The 14871-nt window shown below is 37.7% G+C and overlaps 1 protein-coding gene across 14 annotated transcripts in view; it reads right to left on the bottom strand.

Moving 5' to 3' along the window:
• Positions 1-14871, bottom strand: part of fryl (furry homolog, like) — a 372606-nt gene that overhangs the window by 305571 nt on the left and 52164 nt on the right. For 12 of the 14 annotated variants that reach the window (XR_011885352.1, XR_011885353.1, XM_072252728.1 and 9 more), the window contains exon 1: positions 10051-10297. The exons of 1 other annotated variant lie outside the window; for it this stretch is intronic. Coding sequence is in view for 11 of the 13 variants with exons in the window: in XM_072252728.1 (XP_072108829.1) it covers positions 10051-10240 (190 nt within the window). In the remaining 2 variants the exon portion in view is untranslated. Of the gene's footprint in view, positions 1-10050; positions 10298-12847; positions 12979-14871 lie in introns of those variants that run through there. One more of the 14 variants, XM_072252739.1, reaches the window with a different exon arrangement.

Raw genomic sequence — 14871 nt, 5'->3', positions numbered from 1 at the left:
TCTGTTTTAGGTCCAGCATGCACTTGCCATTACAAAGAAGGCACGGCAGCACCTAGACTTTCTTAGAAGTTTGCGAGAATTTGGCATGTCATCTAAAGTTTTGATAAACTTCTAAAGATGCGCGGTGAAAGTATACTGACTGGATGCATCACAGCCTGTTATAGAAAGACAAGTGCCCCTGAATAGAGAAGCCTACAAAAAGTAGTGGATACAGCCTAGTCCATCAGGGTTAAAGCCCTCCCTATCACTGAGCACATCTGCATGAAGTGCCATTACAGGAGGGCAGCATGTATCATCAGGAACTCCCACCACCCAGGACAGGATCTCGTCTTGCTGCTGTAATCAGGAAGGAGGTACATGGCCCTCAGGACACACACCACCAGGTTCAGGAACAGTCCAGGCTCTTAAACCAGAGTGGATAACTTTATTCACCACATCACTTAACTGTACCCACAACCTATAGACTCACTCTCAAGGACTCTTCATCTCATGTTCGATATTTTGTTTGTGTCTTTTTGTTTGTATTTGCACAGTTTGTTGTTTTGTAAACATCAACTGTCAATCTTAACATGTGCAGTTTTTCACTTATTCTATTGTATTACTTTGTATTTATTGGGAATGTAAACAAAAAATGAATCTCAGGGTAGTATATTGTGACATAAATTTACTTTGATAATAAATTTACTTTAAACTTTGGACTCATTAAGGCATGTTTTAATTTCCCGAAGGTACTAGCAAACTACCTGGCATTTTACAACAAATCAAAAAACATCCTGGACACCTTCATCAAAACTATATCATGACTTACAGTTGTTCTTTTAAAAAAACTGAATCTAAAATTAGAATCTGCAATGGTGGGATTTGATGGACATTCTTTAACTTATATATCCAATCTTTTATTTGTCTTGTAACATATCTATTCCAGGACTTATCATCAGTCTGTGAAATACATAACTAAAGGGTTTATCCTCAGAGTTCTATTTCCATCCTGAAAAAAAATACACAATGTTCTCAGCTTCTATTTAACTTTACTTTCACCAAATGTTTTGGAACAGGGCTATATATCTGATAAGCAGAGCAAACATCAAATTTTAATTCAACAGTTGTGCATATTTATAAACATTGAAGTGCCCTCTGCATTATTCTCCCTTATTAAAACATCCGAGAACATTATTTGGATAATGTGAAAGTAATATTGCAAATTTAATTCTTATCTTATCAAAAGCACTATAACTTAGTCTAAATATTTTCTATGGATTTGGTACAGAATTAATTTGTTCCATATACTAAAACTTGACAAAATAGAACTGACTGGCAGACAAAAGAGCAGACATGAGCCCCAATACCACGCAAAAAGAAAGAACAGACGGGTAAGCCATACCCTCTTAAGTAATGGAAATTAAATAAATCAACAAGTACATAAGAATATCTGGAGTCACCATGTTAAATAGCATGTTAACATTCAAGCAAGAAGGGCTAACAATAAGAAAGTTATAAAGGAGCATATAATTACTCAAGAAGAAAAGAAATGAGCAAGATGGTGCTAAACGGTGACTCCTTTGCTTACATCTCTGGAAGCAGTTCTATTTCAATCTGTAATGTCTATATTTTTCCTCTTTCAGGGTTCTTTTGCAGCCCCTGACCTGGAATTACATGCTGACTATGGTTCTTTGCAGGAATGGGACCCGCTCACAGGGTTTCACTATGGGCTGTTATCCATCATGCCAAGGGCGCGGCGTAAGAGTTCGGCTCACCTTTGGAGGCTTAGGATTTCGGGGCTCTGGCGAGAGGCAGATCTAAGGTCGGTGTCCCAACAGACCAATATGGCGTGGGAGCTGGAAGGTCGTTGGCTATGTGCCCAGAGACCTGAGATCTTTGGGCACAGAGCTCGGAAAAAGCGACACAATGGACTTTTAACATTGTAAACCAGCAAGCTGTTTGTTATGTCTCCCCTCTCGCTGTGAAACAGAGATACCTCTTTCTCCCTTATTAGGGAGACAGAGCCTGTGGTATATCGAATACCGCGTGAAATGTGAAGTCTTTGGAGTACTGCAAGTCTGTGTCTTTGCTGTTGCCTTGCTCCAGGCTTGAGTGCTCAGTGCCAGGTGCCGATGCTTTTTTTTGTCGGTGGGGAGGAGAGAGGATTGTTGCTTGCTGCTGCTTACACACGAGAGAGGGGGGTGCTGGGGGGACCTTAGGATTCCAACATTTAACTGTCATTCATTCTTTGGGGGCACTGCTCTGTTTTTGTGGATGGTTGCGAAGAAAAAACATTTCCAGATGTATATTGTAAATATTTCTCTGACATTAAACATACCTTTGAAATCTTTGAGTGAAAATTTGAATTATTACTAGTGGCGGATTGCCTTCAAAGACTCAGCTAGTCTGTAAAATGTCAGAAGAAAAATCCAGTATTTTGCAACCATAGCCTTATAACGCACTTGAAACAATGACTGGATATACAAGACAAAAGAAAATACTTATGAAGATTAAATAATAAATGCAACCAAATCACCTGCCAATATTATCAATTGCTGTAGTGAAGAATTTCTGATAATCTTCTGCTACTTAAGTTATTAGTAAAGGATTTCTTTATCCTGCATCAAAACATGGATCTCAAACATATCTATGTGTAATTATCTTTATAATGAGAGCCCTAATGTTAATTGTAACAAAGGAACGATACACTCAAGGCAATATCCTATTGCAATCTAAGAAATTATATCTATATGTGCCATTAAAATCCACAAAATGTAGTAGCGACAAGATAACATTTTTAGTGATATTGATCTGTTCATGAGCATAATAAACCTACTATTCTTCGAACTGACTTGGAATCTTTAATATTTGACAGTATATCTGAAAGGTCGCAATTTTGACACTGCAATACTTTCTCATTACCACATGGATGGGTCAGCCTGGATAGTTCTATTCACATCTATAAAGTGGGTCTTGAACCAAACATTATCACTTAGAGGCAAAAGCACCATCAAATGAGTCACAGTTGAAATTACAATGTCTATAGACAATGTTTCTTCATCAGACAGCATTTACAAATCACATTTGGCACAGAGAAATCACTTCAAAGCATGAAAACCCAAGGAGAAAATGCAGATAATAAGAAAAAAACAATGAAGACAATTAGACAATGCTATGATCATGGCACGAAAGGGAAAAGTGGTTTCTTGAACTAAATTATTGGGCTTCTGTGTGCTCAATGAAGATAGGGTTTTGAAACAGTATAGAACAAGGAAATTAAAATTCAAAATCTGAGCAGATTTTATCTACACTATTTCCTCCTCACTAGTTACTAGTGTTAATCAACAGCCAACTTATCCTTTTTTCTAATAAATTATCACACTTGGTTCTCAATACTCACATTTGTACAATTCAACTACAACTTCTCAGAAAATAGGGCAAGATAGCAATTCCAATAATGTTAAGTAGTAACATGAAAGTCATGGCCTAATGATCAAGTGATGAGATCAAATCCCATTTCCTCATAATTTAGTTTCAGTCACTTCCTTAATAGTAACAATAAAAAGATACAGCAGACATAATGATTATGAAATATGTGGATGGTGACCAAAACCCCACCTGGTTCACAACCATCCTTTTGGAAATTAAATTTGTCATACCTACACAGTCTGAGCTGCATGCAACTGCAGAACCACAACTTGTGGTTGACTCTTAAATACCTTCTCAAGGAGTCAATAGAAACAAAACTGAAAGTATCATCCTTGATTCTGGGTTAAAGCATGAGCCCATTAACTGTCAGGCATCAGATCAAACATAGACATGCAGTGAACTTCAGATTATCATCTGCTGTACACCCTCAATTGTGGTCTTCTATGTTCTTCAGTTTGAAGTAGGACAGTGTGGAAGATTTCTAGGTGTAATACAAGGAGTGGCTGACTTAGGCATGAAGGAAACAACTGATTTGCTGAGCTTGTGAAGGGAGACAATCTAGAAATCAAAACTACTTAATCACATTCTCACTAATCAACTAGTCACAGAAGCACTTTCCCATGACTGCAATGGCAGGAATTAACATGGCCTCATGTTTATTGACAATAAATCACATTTTATTTATACAAATCCATTCTGATATTTCTGTTTTTCTTATTAAAAATTGTAACGTTCTTAAATTGATTTGATTCAAGCACATTTAAAAAATTTATACAATCCTACAATCACTGCTACATGAGTGAATGGGTAACCATGAAGTAGGGGTCAGTTATTTTTATGGTAGCTTTGTAGACCGGGTATTTGTTCCTCTAACCAGTAAGACTGTTGTTTGGTATAAATGCCATTAATACAAGATGCAAGAATGGCTGTGATAATCATACTTACTCAAAAACAAAGAGCAGTGGTGGGCCAATCAGGCCTCCATCCCAACTTGCCATTCAAAAGATGACAGCTGATCTACGATGCCCTTAACTCTACTTCCAAGCCAGTTCCCAATAATCCTCAGTTCCACATTAGAATTCCATCTCAAATATATCTGATGACCTGGATTCCATCATTTCAGGGGCAGAGAATTCCAGAGATTCATGATCTTCTGAGCTTATACATATTTCAGCTTTAAATAAGTGATCCTTTATTTTGCATCCCTTTGTGTATGACTCTGAACAGTTCCCTTATCAAGTGTCCTTGGTATCTGAGATGTCTGAATAAGTTCACTCTCGTTCTTTTAAACTCCAAGGAATACAGACCCAAACTGTCAAGTCTCTCTTGACAGAACAACCCTCCCATCTAGACATCAGCTGGGCTAATCATCCTCAGACTGCATCCAGTTCTATTTTATCCTTTAAGGCAAGGGAATTAAAATTGTGTGGAGTATTCCAACAGTCATTCTTATGGCTCCTCAAAATATCCATAAGTTATTTAATTCATTCTATTTGGTAACTTCATTTTGTAACTTAATGTTGCTCTTGAGTGCCTTTTAAACTCTTAGCAAACATGAGTTTTTTTTAATATTTCTTGGTGGTTTGATAATTTGCCACAGATGTAAAATCAATAGAATTATAATATGAAACCAACCAGAACAAACACCAACTTTCTGAAGGTCAAAAAGAAATACTTCTTCTCACTGAGTGAATCAGAAAAAGTGGAAGTGGTTACTACTATAGTTGGTAAACAGGAATATTGGAAGCAAAGGCTAAGGCTAAGGCAAAGGAAGTTTCAAAAATATAAACCAAAGATGCAGTACACCATACTCATAATAATTTGAAAGTTTATTTCACTGAATTATTCAGTTGAAAGGAAGGAGGGAGACTGAAAATGTGGCTGAGTGGTGTCATAAGAACAACCGCTTATTCAATGTCACTGTTACGTACCCCGTAACTGGGTTGCCAAACCAGCAGAAATGGATTACTCAGTTGGAGTCTGGATTACTAGAACTAAGAAAGTTTTATTAAAGAAACAAGCAACACAGTAATCGAAAGGATAATAAATGCAACAGTTCAGCAATGATAAACACACAAGTGCACAGAATTAAGATAACAGGATCAATCAAGCTCTATCGTTATCTAGGGGTAAATGACCAATTTCAAAGTGACACAAAGTCCGGTTCAATTTAGTTCAGTTCGCAATAATCGTTGCCATGGCGATGGACAATGTGGGGGGAAGGAGAGAGAGAACAAGAACGAATGATCATTCAAAACGGCTTCCACACACAGACCTGCGATATTGCTCACAAGCAGCTTTCGGGCGAGTCCTTTGTGATGTCACCTAAGGTCACTGACTGTGACCCCTCCTCCAGATGCAGTCGATCCTCTGCAGTGAACCAGGCACCCAAGCAAGGGTGGACACACACCGGGTTCCCACTGATCGTACCTTTCCACCTTGTGCGTCTAAGGCTTGGTTCCGCAATCAGCCTTCCAAACGACTCCCGCCGACTTGCGGGGGGGGGGGGGGCGGGAGGGCACCGCTTCCAGGGTCTCGTTACTTCGTGGTGTCGTGTGTGTCCTGCCTTAGCGAACCTGTCCCTTTTTATTCCCCTGCTGGGGTATCGCCTGTCCATCACTTCAAACAGTCCAGGGTTCAAAGGGGGAGCTGCTCTACACAGCTCTCTCTCCCGTCCCTTCATTACACATCTCCAAATGCTGCTCCATTGTCTTCCTTATCTCTCTCTCTCCCGAAGACAGGTGGCAGACCAACTGCTGATCACATAGGACAGCTAACATCTATGTGTATTCTTGTCACATCACCAAGACGAAGGAGCTGATTGTTGACTTCAGAAGGAGGAAACCAGAGGTCTATGAGCCAGTACTCATTGGAGGATGAAAGGTGGAGAACATCAGCAACTTTAAATTCCTCCGTGAATTATTCTGGAAGACCTGTTCTGGACCCAGCAAGTAAGTGCAATTACATAGAAGCACAGCAGTGCCTCTACCTCCTCAAGAGTTTGTGAAGATTCAGCATGACATCTAAAACTTTGACAAATTTCTATAGATGTGTAGTAGAGAGAATACTGACTGCTACATCACAGCCTCATAAGGAAACACAAATGCCCTTGAACGGAAAATCCTACAAAAAGTTGTGGATATAGCCCAGACCATTAAGCGCAAACCCCTCCCCACCATCAAGCACATTCAAAAGGAATGCTGTCGTGGGATAATCTCCCCCCTCCCCCAACCCAGGACATGATCTCTTCACGCTGCTGCCTTCATTTTTTTTTCTTTTTATTTCTTTATTTCTTTTTGTATTTGCACAGTTTGTTATCTTTTGCACACTGGCTGAAAGCCCAGGTTGGTGCGGTCTTTAATTGATTCTGTTCTGGTTATTCTTCAAAGGATATATTGAGTATGCCTGCAAGAAAATGAATCTCAGGTTCGTATATGGTGACATATATATACACTTCGATAAAAAATTTACTTTGAACTTTGAACAGGCGGATTAATGAAGAAATAAGACCATCAGATATAGGAGCAGAATTAGGCCATTTAGCCCATCGTCTCTACTTCGCCATTCAATCATGGCTGATCTTTTTTCCCCTCCTCAGCCCCACTCCCTGCCTTCTCACAACAACCTATGATGCCATGTCCAATCAAGAACCTATCAAGTCTGCCTTAAATACACCCAATGACCTGGCCTCCACAGCTGTCTGCGGTAATAAAATCCACAAATTCACTCCCCTCTGACTAAAGAAAATTCTCCATTTTAAATGGACACCCCTTTATCCTGAGGTTGTGCCTTCTTATCCTAGACCCCCCCACATCCTTTCCACATCTACTCTGTCTAGGCCTTTCAACATTTGAAAGGTTCCAATTATTTGGCTATCCATGAGGTTAAATATGTATAGGCCATGCAATTCACCACCTATTACCCTAAACTACTGATTATACAACCTCTACATGCTGGAGAACATCTTCAGTTTGCCCTTGTACCATCCCCTTCTTTTCCAAATCTATAGTCATCACTCCACTCTTCAGAAAAAATTTTCACCTACCTGATTGTTAAAAAAATTCTCATCCAATCTTCAACCTTTCCTTCCCCTTTAAGGATCTTGAATGTACTGCTGCTTTTTAAATCCTTCCAAATATTTTACCCCACCTACCCAGTAAATGCATGTTTGAGTTTTCATCACTGTCATAAATCATATTGCATAGTAGAGGAGAAACTATATTGTTGCTCACTTTTCTTAACCTATTTATTTTATCATGCTCCTGTGACATTCACATTGTAGAACTATTCATTCCTGGTTCTATACATATTTAAAACGATACTTTATCTGGAGCAGGAGTGCCAATCGGGGGCCCATGGACCCCTCAGTTAATGGTAGGGGTCGATGACATAAAAAAGGTTGGGAACTTCTGATTTTCATCCTGCTCTGAAACTCTTATGCCTGAAATACTACAAGTATCTCTCACTGGCATCAAGATACTACAAGTATCTCTCACTGGCATCAAGAACAAGGTAATGTCATCCAACAATAAATTAAGTTTGGCAAAAGTAAATTGAATCATGTGCTCAAAAACTCTATTCAAAGAATTTCCTAGATCATTATAAAAGGAACAAAACAGGAAAGAAAGCTACTTTCAATCTTGAAGACTGAGGGAGGAAATAATTACAGGTGCACATTCCTTTATCCGAAATTCTGAAATCCAAAAAGCTCCGAAAACCAAAGTTTTTTTCGCCAACAGGCAACATCACTCAGGTGTGACGTGGCAGTACTAGCAGAGGCCTCCAGTTGTGGCTCAGTGCTCGTACTGGTTACACGTGCATTTGCTGTTCGCTGATATTTTGTGTTCACTGTTGACTTTGTGTTTAATTTCACTGTGAAAATGTCAAAAAGAGCTGCAGATACCCCTATGGGTAACAATGAGGAAAAAGAGAAGGAAGCATCTATCATTATCAATAACACAGAAAGTGGTGTTATTGCAGAAGCTTGATCATGGAGTCTGTGTGGCAGCTTACTGAAGCGTCGGAACTACCACTGTATATGATTTAAATAAAGAGAAAGACAAGTTACTGAAGTTTTATAGTGACAGTGACACTCTACATTTATTCCAATAAGTCATTTACCATGTGTTTGATTTGGTTCGTTTGAAGCTGTATATTTTTGTTTTATTGAATGTTTTTGTTGGAAATAAAAAAATTTTCTTATCATTATTCCCTAAACAATACAGTACAACAACTATTCACATAGCAGTTACATTGCATTAGGTATTATGAGTAATCTACAAATGATTTAAAGTATACAGGAGGATGTGCGTAGGTTTGGTGCGCCGCCAGGTCCTAAAGTCCACCGCACTGAGACAGATTAAATAAGGGACTTGAGCCTGCGTGTTTTTTGGTTATCCGGGGGGGGGGGGGGGGGCGGGGCAGGGTCGGGGGTCTGAAATCCGAAAAATTCTGAATTCCAAAATGCAACTGGCCCCAAGGATTTTGGATAAGGGATTGTGGACCTGTATTATGGGGAAAGATTATATAAATATTGTTAGATTATGGTGGTGCTACTTTGAATTCTCTTAGCCAAATCGGTGTTTTTGTCACTTGCAAAATGTGAACAATCTCCTTGAGGTGAATTCAAGACTATACTGCCACACAGATGGTTACTTCTAATATCTCTACCGTCTGCTGTTCCAGTCTGATCTAAAGCGAGGATTTCTGAACAAAATCTAAATATTCCTAATGCCAAAATAGCTCAACAAATAAACGTGGATTTAGTCTAAATAAAGATCTATACATTTGTTCGTTATAAAAAACAAGATTCATAAGAATCCATCAGAACAGTCAGTAAGGGCTCAAAATAAGGTTTTAAACAGGTAATATAATCTACCAACAGGTAAGAATTTAATCATTCAGGCAATATCAAGCCAAATTTGAAACTATTTTGAGAAATGAAACAAGAAAAATAACTGAAGGTACTTTATAACCATTAATCCAGTAATACTATGATCAACAGAAATATGTTTTCCCAATTTTTTATTCTTCAAAGGAAAATAACTAATTAATTATTTGCAGAAGTTCAAGAGGCCTACTACTAGTTAAAGTTAAGGAAGACAAGTAAAATGTTTGAGTTTATATTTAAAACATTTCCCTGTTAATGCCTATTAAGAATCATTAACAGAAGGTATTAATGGAAAAACAAACATTCCTTCCCATTGCTATTTGAAAGAAAGAAATTAATTTAGATCATTACTTTAGGTAACACAAACAAGATTTTAAACAAATTTAAAATGTCTTAACTCTTATAATACATATGTTCACCTAACTTCACACACAAAATACAAAACAAATACAATTTAACTGAGTTTCTCCATTCCTTTTCTAAATGTTTGACCAAAGCTCTTAACCATTTCTAAAGAAAATCAACCAATTGATCAGGGTGTGAACAATACTTAGTTGTCACAAAATTAAAATTTTAACTAGACCTACCTTTTATTTTCCCTTTCAGAAAGGTTTTTATAAAACAAGTTCATTTGAAAAAGTTCAGTACAAGATTTCTAAGCAGACCGCAAGATACAAATGCAATTATCTTAAACCTTAACATTCTGTCGTACATTATACAAATTTCTTTATATGTATTACAGTGAACTGCACCTTTTGTTAGCTCTGGTTCATGTAGCTGAACTGTGGAATTCATTTCTTCTACTGTGTATCCTACAGAAAGCAGACTCAAACGCCTCATTTTCAAAAGCCTGGGAACACTATCACGATCAGTAGGCTCAACATCCAAAACCACCTCCCCAGATGCAACAGCAGGAACCACTCGCTTCAAAAAATCCATCATAAAATTAAAGCAGCAGTTTAACTGCCGCACTCTCACATTGAATGCTCATTCAAGCTTCTTCAGTACACAAAGGTGAACTATTTGCACTGGATTTCACAATGATGTCATGGGGGAATTGGGTGGTGCCCAAAAGCTGTAGGTCAACATGCAGCTATTATCAAACAGTTTTTGACATACATGCCCTGCCTAAAAAACTGATAAGAGAACATAGTTCACTAATCAACAAGAAGCCTGAAGGAGTAAGTTAGCGTAAACATATTGGTTTATAGACTTAAGATAATCCACTTTAGCAATGCATAAAGAATTGAAAATTTATCTAATTCCTTAAAAAATATCGGTTGCTTTGGCATCAGTAAAGTAACACAAACTTGGCTTCTGTTTATCAATTTGCAAAACTCCTTCACTCAAATTCATTCAGAGTGGGTGCAACCTTACATTTCCAACATCTCTGTTTTCCAGAGATAATGTGCACCACTTTAAATGCCATGTAAACAAATTACATCTAGATTTACAGGACAAATCATTTACTTTTTCCATCCAAAGTTTCGACACTTAAACAGCTGAGCCACTTTCAATGCAAAAATCAATTTTGTAACTAGACTTTAAAGCAAAGGCTTATGTGAAAGATGTGGAACACCTTCTGCCACAGAGAGGCCAACTCACACTTACATACTTATGCCCACATTAAAATCACATCTAGAATCAATCAGTTCATAACTTACTAATTGTTACTTATTTTGTTTTTATTTATTTAGAGATACAGTGTGGAACAGGCCCTTCGAGCCGTGCTGCCCCGCAAACCCGATTAAACCTTAACCTACTTGTGGGACAATTTACAACAAACAATTAACCTGTACTACTTTGGACTGTGGGAAGAAACCGGAGCAACCGGAGAACCACACATTCCATGGGGAGGACACACGGAGATTCCTTCCAGAGGGCGCTCATTGATGTCATTTATGGAGCGAAGATAAATTAGTCTAATGCGACTACTAGTAATAATACTTACAATGATTTCAACATAAATCAAGAGCAATTCTCTACTTGTGGAAAATCAGCTTTCTTATCACTGATGTATATTATGAAATTTGTTGTTTTGTGGCAGCATTATAGTGCAAGATATAAAAACTATAAATGACAGAAATAAATAATTCATGCAAAAGATGAATAGTGAGGTGGTGTTCAGGTGTTCATGGGCCCACGGATCATTCAGAAATCCGATGAAAGCTGTTCTTAAAACATTGCATATGGATCTTCAGACCCCTGTACCTCCTCCCCTGAGACGAGAAGGACAGAGCCAGAGCCAGTCGGGGGGGGGGGGGGGGGAGGGGATGCTGCACAAGGGGATGGGTGGATTGAACTTCGTTGAAATTATGTTTGCCTTCTCAAATTTATCTCTCCAGTAGAATTGCACTATTGCTAGAGATCACCCTCGATTTCAGCTCAGAGATGTTGGTATTCTAGTTCTGCCACACTTGCCTGACATTAGCCTGATTGAATGCAATCACAGCTAATTATTTTTCACTCATCCCTTCTAGACAAAGTAAAGTAGTTCCTTTTCCAAAAATACTGAAAATCTTTAACAGCTCCTGGAATAGGAAGTGATTCTTACTTGTACGTTTGTATATTCTAAATTGCAGTAGTGTTTGAATGTTGTATTCTACTAAAACTCAATTCTGCTTAAGTTAAATCAGCAAACAAAATTAATTAACTGGTGATGTATGTGTCAATTGAGGGCAGCCTGCAATAAGCTATTAAAAGAATGTTGCATATAAATGGATTATATAAAGATGTATACATTGGTGAAGAAAATAGAAATTGGACTTCATAAAGTCACCATTCAGTGTCAAGGAGTTCTTGCTTCCATTGATTTCAATATTTGTTCAGTAATCTCATCAACCAGACTGCTACAGAGTCGGCCAGAAGATTGTCAAGCAGTGGCTATTTGGGAGGTGGTGGTCTCACTCTGTCACTCTCGCACTGGTGTTTTGTGAGCTCAGATCTCTCAATGCCAACTCAATTGAGCTGACTGAGTATCATTACGGATTAGTTTGGGATAGTGCATTAACACTGATTATCCCAACAGTAGATCCAGAGTAACACTCACAAAATGCTGGAGGTACTCAGCCTGTCAAGCAGCATCCGTGGAGGGGACAAACAGTCGACATTTCAGACCAGAATCCTTCATCAGGACTGGAAAGGAATAGGGCAGAAACCAGAATAAGGAAGTGGGGTGGAGGAGAAAGAGTACAAGTTAGCAGCAGATAGATGAAGCCACATGAGGTGGAAGGTGAGTGGGTGGGGGAGGGGATGAGGCAAGAAGCAGAGAGGAGATAGGTGGAAGTAGTAAAGAGCTGAAGAAAAAGAAATCTAATGGGAGGACAGTGAACCATGGAAGAAAGGGAAGATTGATGTGATGGGTAGGTGAGGAGGATAAGGGGTGAGAGGGTAACCAGAAGGGGGTATAATAAAAGAAGCAGGAAGGGGTAGATTCAAATGCTCTTGCGAAAGCAGCGTTGGTAGTATCTCTCCAGTGCCACAACCTGCTGCAGAAGTAGTTCAATTCTGAGTATATAGTACAGGAAAATAGGAATCAATGCTACTCACAATCTTTGGTTGAGGTATTCTTCTTTTCCTCAGATGGTGCACTGAAGACTATTATGACTTTCTTCATCAAAATTCACTTTTCCTGAGAAGTAGCTCCCAAAATCAGGAAGTGGTGCACATTTTCCATGTTCCTGTCATGGACATTTATAACAACTTACTAATACAGCACTTTTCAAACAAATGCCGTAGTGCAAAGTGTTTTACAATGATATAGGGTACAAATATGAAAATAAAAGATAAAAAGGTGCTAGCTAATAGTAAGGTTAAAAAAACTGATTACAAGTTGGTGTTTAAAAGTGTCCACTTGAGCCAGCATCTCTTGTAGTTTTAGGTATTGAATTCTAGTTTAGGAACGCTGTACAAAAAACCTGACCTGCCAATATCTTCTGAAGGAGACTGTTTAAATTTAAGAAACCAACAAGAGAAGACCTGTGAGCTTGAGCAGGATTATAAAGCTAGTGATTCCATGATGTACCGCAGTCCCAGACCACTGACAGCTTTATAAACACAAGTACCTGAACTAAGGGGTCTATTTGAAAATTCAATGATAAATGTTATCATTAATCATTATAACCCTCTCTCTTTTCTTGTGGGGTCTTACACATTTTTCTCTGAACTGATCTAACTTCATTTATCCCACTTGTGCCAAAGAAATACTGTCATATTAAAAATAGACTTGTCTTTAATTCTATATTAAATTACAATAATGTGCAATATCAACTGCCAACTAACTAAAATCGCAAAAGGGGATTAAGAACATCTACCAATTTAGCATTTGAACAAACTTAATTAGTACAAATAGAAAGCTCAACAATATTACTGCTGTCTGATTAAAAGTGAGAAGATATTTTGAGGTATTTATTTTTTAGGATGGAAAGCTGCTTGAAACATAAATATCTGAATAAAAGATTGATAGTAGTTTAGATGATTCCATTACTACTGACTTTTCTTTTTACATTCTCAAACAATATTGGGTTTTTATGTGTTGAAATAAAATTCTAATCAAGTTTTCTTTTCACTGAATTCATTTTACTTTGAATTTTGCCCTCATCCACATTTTGAAGAAAATGCTTGAAATACAGAGGCAAAAAAAATGCTCTCCCAACTGAATATCCAGAAAACCTTTGAATTGCAGATATTATTTTGACAAATACTTCAACGGCCAAATTCAACTCAATACACTATAAATCATGTAGCAGGCAAGAGATAGTCCAGGCACAGATTTCTATGAGTTAAGGAGGATTGCTTTCTTCCATTATAGTTTGAATTATAACTAATGAGCATACATCTGCAATAACTTGGTTCAATGAAGTATCATCTTTCCTGCACATCATTCTGGAAAAATTGATGCTAGAGATTCATTCTATTCAAAGTTACGCTCACATACACACAAATGAACTCTCCCACCCTCAAAATGTATGGGGCAAAAGCTTAGGCAATCAAACAAACATGGACAATGCCATAAAACTAAAGTAATAATTAAATTCAGTTTGCAGGATTTCTATTAGTTATGTTGTATTGTCTTACCCATAATTGCAAGTTGCTGTTACTTCTGAACAACTCCACAAAATATAAATGTGCAAGGTATGACAAGGACAAAACACGTCTTCAGATATGTTTATTATTCTATTAAGAACACAGAGCTCAGACCAACAACATGTTTGTTCTTCCTCGTTCATATTAATACATATTATCTGTGAAACATCTGGCAGTTATTTTTTAAACATAATATTTTGCCACTAATTATGAAAGGACATACTTTTAACTGTTATCCTGATCCCTCAAAGTACAGCAGCTGTGTTATTTATCACAGCAAATACAATACACAACATATAGTTCAGAAAAGCATATCTTTTCACAGATAGAACAGAATCCAAATTTGATTAACTCATGTATTTCTAATGGTTTATATATTTTACTTGACCAATTAACTTCAAAGACATTCAGGTGACAGTGCTCTAAAGTCCTGAAATGTGTAGCAGAAGACACACTCTGTTATATGATAATCATACATAGAATAAATA

The sequence above is a fragment of the Mobula birostris genome, chromosome 3 (genome assembly GCF_030028105.1).
Source record: "Mobula birostris isolate sMobBir1 chromosome 3, sMobBir1.hap1, whole genome shotgun sequence".
NCBI lineage: Eukaryota > Metazoa > Chordata > Chondrichthyes > Myliobatiformes > Myliobatidae > Mobula > Mobula birostris.
Note: the sequence above shows the minus strand (reverse complement) of the source record. Positions and strands in the feature narration are given on the sequence as shown.